At 38.5% G+C, this 8,774-nt stretch overlaps 1 protein-coding gene across 1 annotated transcript; it reads right to left on the bottom strand.

Annotated features, from left to right (window-relative positions):
* Nucleotides 1–7,013: 7,013 nt before the first annotated feature.
* Nucleotides 7,014–7,967, bottom strand: LOC120616959 (olfactory receptor-like protein OLF4). The gene has a single exon (XM_039880508.1). It carries the CDS (start codon nucleotides 7,965–7,967, stop codon nucleotides 7,014–7,016), a length of 954 nt encoding a protein of 317 aa, XP_039736442.1.
* Between the last annotated feature and the right edge of the window lie 807 nt (nucleotides 7,968–8,774).

Raw genomic sequence — 8,774 nt, 5'->3', positions numbered from 1 at the left:
TTTCTGGTTCTCCTTGCGTAGCGCTGCCTGTGAGGCTATGTCTCCACTGCAATTCTCGTTGTTCAGTGTTTGACTTAGGTGGCATAGGTAGACACTCTTTTTGGGGTACAGAAGTAAATGTGATTCTGGCTCGGAGGCCTTTGTGCTTTATACTAAGAAAAGTAATTTCTTACTGAAACTAAGGTAATTATTTTAAATCATTATGTCTAAATTTCGGTATTCTTTTAGTTTCATGTGAATTTAACTGTCATTCTTTTCATTTCTTTTCTCTTCAAATTTCTTCCAAGGTTCCTTTCAACATTAAAGGTGAGATTATTAATGAGTCTGTGTTGTACACATACATGTAAGCATGTTTATTTGAAAGAAAATCATGTACAAATGCATATATATGTAAATATATATACTCCTTACCTATAAAAGAGTTCTTAGACTCACCAAATATCTTCAGACATTTTACTTATTTCTAAAAATATCCACCTGAATTAAGTTTATCATCCCACATCATTATCAGAAATAAGGAAACGGAAGATCAGGGTGATTACATTTTTTACAATTATATAACAAACTTTTGAGCACCATCTTAAATTATATGTAAATAAACCTTGCAGTATATGTTGTAGCCGCCAGCCCCCGATAGATACACGGACCACCAGAAATCAGTGAGTTATAGGAAACACGCTCTTTATTCAACCAGCTGGGTCTGCCAGGGGTACAGACCCCAAATTAAGCAGCCCCGAAATGTAGAGGTACAGAGTTTTTAAGCCCTAAACCCCATTCCTCATTCTGTCTGAACACAAAAGTCTATTTTTCTTCTATTTACTAACTGTCAACCCACAGGTTGGTTGTGCAAGCAGGGTGTACAGAAGCAGAAACCTTATTGTTAGAATGTTATGTTCCCATGAGTAATAGCCTATATTCCCATGGGCGATAGCCAAGCAGTAATTTTCCAGCCAGCACATATATACTGCTAATTTTCGTTTGGCTCTTTTAATTTATCAAATTTTTCATTTTAAGTATACTCAGTTTATTTCATGTCATTATACACCAATGGAGTATTAAAAAGAAAAAATATGTTACAACTGAAAAACGAACTGAATAACTTTGTGGGATACAAAATCAATATACAGAAATATGCTGTCTATACATTAATAATGAATTGTCAGAGAGAGAAATTAAGAAAGCAATCCCATTTGCAATTACATCAAAAAAAGTAAAATAGCTAGACAGAAAAAGTCAAAAACCGTATGATTTCACTCATACGCGGAATATAAAACTGAAAGCAACAAAGAACAAGACAAACAGTAACTCAGAGACACAGGCAACAATATAGTGATTTCCAGAGAGAAAGCGGGGAAGGGAGAGGTAGAAAGGGGTCAAGGGTATCAAATAATGGTGACAGAAAAAATGTGACTTTGAGTCGTGAACACACAATGCGATATACAGATGATGTATTATACAGTCGTACGTTTGGAACCTAGACAATTTTATTAACCAATGACATCATGATAAATTTAATAAAAATAAATTTTAGAAAAGAATAAAATACCTAGGAATAAATTTAACCTAGCAGCTGAAAGACTCCTACATTGAAAACTGTAACACATTGCTGAAAGATATTGATGAAGACATAAATAAATGAAAAAATATTCTGTGTTTGCTGATTGGAAGAATTAATATTGTTAAAACATCCATACTACTGTTAAAGAGAAAATCAGAAGCCCATGATGCCAAACTTAGATTTAATATGGATCTAATGGAAGTTTCAACTTCTCCAAAAACATAATTTTAATCAACTAGTCGGGAATTTTTCTGTAAGGTATCAGTAAAATAATCTGTCTCTTGGGCCCTCTGGATCCTGCTTAGAAAGGAAAGGGAATTTGCATGATAATAATCCTTCCTCTTCTCTTCTCCCAAAGAAAAGATGTCAGGGCCCAAAAACAATCCTTTCTTTTCTTTTGTTAATAGCTCCTTTGGCCAACCTTTCTTCCTATAAAAACTTTTATTTTGTACAATCCCTGGGAGCTCGCCCTCACAGTTGCTAGATGGGATGTTGCCCAATTCATGAATCACTTAATAAACAAATTAGAGCTTCAAATTAATTGGTTGAATTTTTGTAATTTATTTTTAATACTTTTTTTATTTTTCAATTACACTTGATATACAATATTATATTACCTTCAGGTGTACAACATACGGATTAGACATCTATGTAACTTACAAGGCGATCACCCCAATAAGTCTTGTACCCATATGACCCCACATTTAGTTATTATTATGATGCAGGACAAGGCAAATTTCCCCGAGTGGGAGGGAGACCAAGCCCTGCACCAAGAGAAGAAAAGGGTCCTCTGGCAGAGAGTGAAGAAAGAATTCAACACACATGTCAAAGTTAGAGTCAAAAAGAATGTTTATTAGAAAAAGGATGACACTCCACAGACAGATTATGGTCTTCTCTCAGAGGCAGAGAGTAAGAGGGACAGTGAGAGAGACAGCGAGAGTCGGAGTAAAGACACTAAGAAGGACAGTGACACACAGAGTCGAGGACAGTGAGAGGTAAGAGTAAAAGCACTGAGAGGAACCCTGAGTGTTCAGGGAATTCAGTTTATATGTCATTCTTTAGTTTCTATTTCCTTTGATATGGACATACAGTGAGGAAGGGGAAGAATATATAGCTGTGAAAAGGTAAGAAATGTAGAGTGAAAGGCCTGCTGGCAGTTCCCAGCCTCTATTCCATAGGTTCTCCATGCTTTTAGCCAGAGGAAATGACTCTTGGTTCCTGTTTCCCCTTCACAGGTGTGGAGAATGGGTGTTAGCAATCCCAGTAGAAATCTTGTTTTGTTCTTAAGGTGTCCTCCTGGCCTGGCTGCAGAGCTCATCAACATATTGCAGCCTCTGATCATGGCTTGATTAACATTTTAATTTTCTTGCCCTACTTTAATTATATCATCGACTATATTTTTTATGCTATATTTCGCATACTCGTGAGTATTTGTAACTACCAATTTGTATCTGTTATCCCATTTTCTTTTTAACCCGTCCGCCAATGCTGCTCCCATCTGACAACCCTCAAATGTTCTCTGTATCTATGAGTTTATTTCTGTTTTGTTTTTTCATTTATTTTTATCTTTAGATTCCACATATAAGTAAAATCATATGGCATTTGTCTTTTTCTGTCTGACCAACTCCACTCAATGCAATACCCTCCAGGTCCATCCATGTTGTTGCAGATGGCAAGATTTCTTTTATTTATTTATTTATGTGTTTGTTTGTTTGTTTGTTTGTTTGTTTATATATATGGCTGACTATTATTCCATTGTATATGCGTACTATCTCTTCTTTATTCATTCATTTGTTGACAGATACCCAGGTCGCCTCCATATCTTGGCTAATGCAAATAATGCTGCAACGAATATGTGGATGCACATGTCCCTTTGAAGTCGTGATATGAAATTCTTTAGGTAAATACTCACAAATAGAATTGCTGACTCGTTCCTTGTCTCTTATTATACCCTTTGTTTTAAAGTCTATTTTGTCTGGTATAAGAATTACTACACTAACTTTTTTTTTTTCTTTTCTGTTTCCATTTGCACAAAATATATTTTTCCATCCTTTTCCTTTCAGTCTGTGGGTATCTTTCAATGTGAAGCGAGTCCCCTTTAGGTAGCATATGTAAGGGTCTTATTTTCTTACCCATTCAGCCACCCTATGTCTTTTGATTGGAGCATTTAATCCATTTACATTCAAAGAAATTGTTCATACATTTATAGTTATTGCCATTTTATTATTTATATTTTTGATATTTTTTTCCATTTTTCTTCTTAAAGAAGACCCTTGAACTTTTCTTGCAATATTGGTTTGGTGTTGATGAACTCCTTGAGCTTTTTCTTGTCTGGGAAGCTCTTTATCTGTCCACGATTCTAAATGATAGCTTTGCTGGGTACAGTAATCTTGGTTGTAGGTCTGTACTTTTTATCACTTTAAATATTTTGTTCCAATCCTTTCTGGCCTGCAAAGTTTCTTTAGAAAAGTCAGCTGACAGTGCCATGGGAGCGCCCTTGTAGGTAACTAAGTAATTGCTTTTCTCTTGCTGCTCTTAAGATTCTCTTTGTCTTTAACTTTGGGCATTTTAATTATGACGTATCTTGGTGTGGGCCTCCTGGATTCACCTTGCTTAGGATTCTGTGCTTCCTGAGCTTATAAGTCTATTTACTTAGCCAGGTTAGGGAAATTTTCTGTCATTATTTCTTCAAATAGAGTTTCAATTCCTTCTTCTCTCTTTTCTCCCTCCAGTATCCCATGATGCAAATGTTGGTGTACTTGATGTTATTCCAGAAGCCCCTTAAACTATCCTCATTTTTTTGGATTCTTTTTGTTGTTGTCGTTGTTGTCGTCGTTGTTGTTTTCTGCTACCTTGTTCTTCAAATTACTGATTCGACTCTCTGCTTCATCTAATCTACTATTGATTCCCTCTAATGATTTTTTTACTTCAGTTATTGTATTCTTCATTTCTGACTGGCTCTTTTTTGTGTTTTCTATCTTCATATTAATGTTTCCTATCTCTTGAAGTACTCACTGAGATTACTGAACATCCTTATACCAGAGTTTTGAACTTTGTATCTGGTAGATTGCTTGTCTCCATTTTCTTTAGATCTTCTCCTGCAGCTTTGTTCTCTCTTTTCATTTGGGACATGTTTCTTTGTGTCTTCATTTTTGCTGCCTCCCAAGGTTTGTTTCTATGCATGAGGTAGAAGTGCTTTGTCTCCCAGTCTCGGTAGAGTGGCCTTATGTAGTAGGTGTCCTGTGGGGCTCAGTGGGAAAGTCTCTCTCTTCAGTTGGTTCTCCAGATGTGTCCCTTGTGTGGGTTGTGTGTGCCCCCCATTGTAGTTGAGCCTTGGTTGCTGTTGGCACGTCAGTGGGAAGGATTTCCCCTCAGGCTGATTGTTTGCAAAGACAGGCTTTGACCACAGTGGGGGAGCTGTTGTGCAGGGGCTGACCCTGTGGAGCAAGGTTCACTTTATTGGGACTCTGGTGCCTGTTGAGTCTGCCCTTTGGGTGTTTTATTTGTGGAGCCAGTTGGGTGGAGCTCTGGTGTGGACTTTGGTAGTCCAAAGCTGGCCACCAGTGTATTAGTTCCGGAGTCTATTGTGTGGATTCTGGTGCAGGCCAAGGTCTCTGCAACCTGTGCTTTTCCTGGGGCCACTTGGTATGAGCTACGAAGTGATCTGCAGATGGTTGCCCCTTGTGTTAGGCTCAAGGTGCCTGGGAGAGGGTGAGCTGTACACTGGCACTTGCTGCTGCCAGGCTCGAGGTGGCTTAGCAATAGGTATGGGCACACCAAAGCCAGATCTTGGAGAAGTTTTAGGAAAGTTCACAGCAGGCACAAAGACAGGCTGTTTGTATGGAAAAGCCGCTGGAAGCAGCTTCAGCGGGCCCATAATTTGGGCATGGCAAGAAGTCAGAAAATCACCAGGACAGGGCAAACAGTTTTAGCCAGGTTGATGGAGACTCAGATACGGTGGCCTCCTGGGCATGCAGGCTGAACGAGAAGAAGGCTCAATAAAGGAACAAAGTCTTCTACCAGCACTTCTGTCTGGGAGGAAGCTGTCTGTCCAGCCCTCATTCTGAGTCCAGACTACTCAGTTCCTCCCCATACGTCCCTGGTGCCTCTCAAGCTGCTACCCCAGTACTGGAGCTCAGAGTGAGTGAGTCTGTCAGCAAGTAAGTCCATGCACAGGGCATTTAAGGGGAATACCGGGGACTCCAGCAGCCTTCCATCTCGCTCAGCCAGGATCTCTGCTGGTTTTCATAGCCAGAATTTATGGACCTTCTTCTTCTCGGCACTGGTACCCTGGGTGGGAGCTGGGTGTGAGGCTGGGACCACTCCATCCTCAAGGAGGACTTCCACAGCTGTGATGCTCCTCCCAAATTTTAACCATCAAACGTGGGTGTCTATACCACATCATCTTTATCCGTTCATCTATCAATGGATTCCTAGAAAGCTTCTGTATATTGTAAATAATGTTACAATGAACATAGGGATGCATATATCTTTTCAAGTTAATATTTCTTATATCTTCGAATAAATACACAGAAGTAGGATTAGGGGTTCATATCAATGACTAATCACTATGTTGTACAACTGAAACTAAAATTATATTGTACGTCAACTATACTTTTTTTAAAAAAACTCTTGTACATGGACACTAGTCCTCCATACTTCAATGAGTAGATGTACAGTATGGAAAAGAAAATTTTTCATAATAATAAAATGTGTGCTTAAAACTTTTGCTTCTTCAAATGTAAAGTCATCACTGACACCAAGACCACATTAAGTCAATCTATTTATTCAGATTTGCTTTTCAATGTAAACTCTACTTAGAGATATATGTTTGATAATCAATTTTTGTCAATGCCTACAGTAGGCAATGAGACACCAGGCTGAATAAAAGAACAACACCAGGAGACCAGTAATAAAACTCAGTAGCATGTTAGAGTTGTCATTACCAGTAAGAACAGTTAAGGTGGTGATATAGAAAAGAATGACAGACCCTAACTGTAAACCTTGACTTCAGATTTTCCTCTGCATTAAAATTATATAAGTGGTCTTAGTTGCCAAGGGTACTTTTTTTCCATGTGTGGAATATAACTCATGATCGTTTCCTCAGGAAAACTGTAAAAAAAATTGTTTAGGAAGATAGATTTAATTTTAGAAAGCATTATTTTTAAGAAATCTAATTTGTCCCATGAAAGAAATGGAATTTCCAATATTTCTCATCCAAGATTGAGAAAAAAATGGGAAGAGTAGGAAAATAGATAAATAGAAAACTGTCCATACATCAGACAGCTGAAAGCTTAATCAAGTGAGTTATCAAATTGTAGAAAGAAGTTTAAATCAAAGAAATGGTAATTTCAGACAATAAATGGAAAGAGCAAGTGCTTTTTCCATAATCTGATAAAAAAATTGCAATATCTGGCTCTAAAATGTTTTCAGCCCTGCAATCATGGGAACTATTTCAGTCCCAGGATGGTTGGCTTTTCGTAACCATCATCTCCAAAACTCCTTTTAGAGCCCCTTTTATGTCTTTATTCCTGAGACTGTAGATGAAAGGGTTCAGCATGGGTGTGACCACAGTGTACATCACTGAGGCTGTCGCACTTGACTGTGAACTGTGGGTAGGAGTAGAGCTAAAGTATACTCCTGCACTTGTACAATAAAATAAGGAGACAACCGAGAGGTGAGACACGCAGGTAGAAAATGCTTTATACTTCCCCTGAGCTGATGAGATTCCACATATGGAGGACATTATCTTAGAGTAAGAGTAAAGGATACCAGCCAGGGAACAACCACCTAGCAGCCCTACCCCAAAATACATCATGATGTTATTTAAAAAGGTGTCAGAACAGACAAGTTGGACCACTTGTTTGAGTTCACAGAAAAAGTGGGAGATTTCCAAGTTTGTACAGAAGGACATCTGCAAAGCCACTAAGCATTGTAACAAGGAATTCAGGATACACATGATCCAGGACACCAGAACCAGCAGTCCACAGAGCCGGGGGTTCATAATGACCATGTAGTGCAAGGGGTGACAGATGGCCACATAGCGGTCATAGGCCATCACAGTTAAGAGAAAAACATCCAAACCTGCAAAGAGTAGGAAAAAATACATCTGGATGATACAGGCTTCATATGTGATGACTTTGCTCTGTGTCTGGATGTTCAGCAGCATCTTTGGGATGGTGGTAGTGGTGAAACAGATGTCTACCAAGGACAGGTTAGAGAGGAAGAAGTACATGGGCGTGTGGAGGTGGGAGTCTGAGCTGACGGCCAGGATGATGAGCAGGTTTCCAAACACAGTGATCAGGTACATGGAGAGGAAAATCCCAAATATGAGGGGCTGAAGTTCTGGTTCCTCTGAAAATCCCAAAAGAAGAAATTCTGAAATTCGTGTATCATTGCCTGGTAGCATATGGTGGTTGTCACAACTAGAAAAATAAAATAACATGATTAATTTTTACACATGTGGGCATTAACATATGAAATGCTAGAATTTAAAAAAATAAGAAATGCTAGGTTTTATATTTTTTAGTCGAGGAAATAATATATATATTTATATTGATCATATTGCCTTTAAGGAATCTGCTGTGACACCTGCGATTAGGAGTCTATACCACACACAACCTTTTTCCCAGCAGCTCATGTAATATACCATTTCAATGCAAAATTTTTCATGTACTTGAGGAATTTTTATTAAGGACTGGCCATCTTCCAGGGTAAGAATATACAGTGCTGAAAAACAAAACTCTCTACAACCCAATGATGGAAAAAGAATATAAATTAGAAAATAGAAATGTATATATACCATGTCAGATGGTGACAGGTGCTATGGAAAAAAAGCAGGTATAAAATAGTGTAAATGGAAATGTTATATTTCACTGAAGTTCAGGAAGATCTGCAAACAAGGTGCCATTTACATAGTCCTAGAAGAAGACAGAGTGGGAGTCATGAGGTTATCTGGGGACGTGTTTGCCCGTTGTGGAAAGAGTCAGTGCGAAGGCCCTGAGGACAGCATTTGTTTCAGATACTCAGCACTCAAAGGGAAAACAGAGAGTCCAGGGAAATGAGCAAGAGGGAGAGTGATGAAAGATGGTGTCACAGACTGTGGAGGAAGGGGGTGGTCTCCCTGCAGCTGCTGAAACTTCAAGTCACGGGGAGTCTTTTCCACATGTTCTTCCTTTTACTTTTTTAAATTTTGCTAAAGAATTCCTATGATTTG

This window comes from Pteropus medius, unplaced genomic scaffold, assembly GCF_902729225.1.
Source record: "Pteropus medius unplaced genomic scaffold, Ma_sr-lr_union100, whole genome shotgun sequence".
Lineage (NCBI taxonomy): Eukaryota > Metazoa > Chordata > Mammalia > Chiroptera > Pteropodidae > Pteropus > Pteropus medius.
Note: the sequence above shows the minus strand (reverse complement) of the source record. Positions and strands in the feature narration are given on the sequence as shown.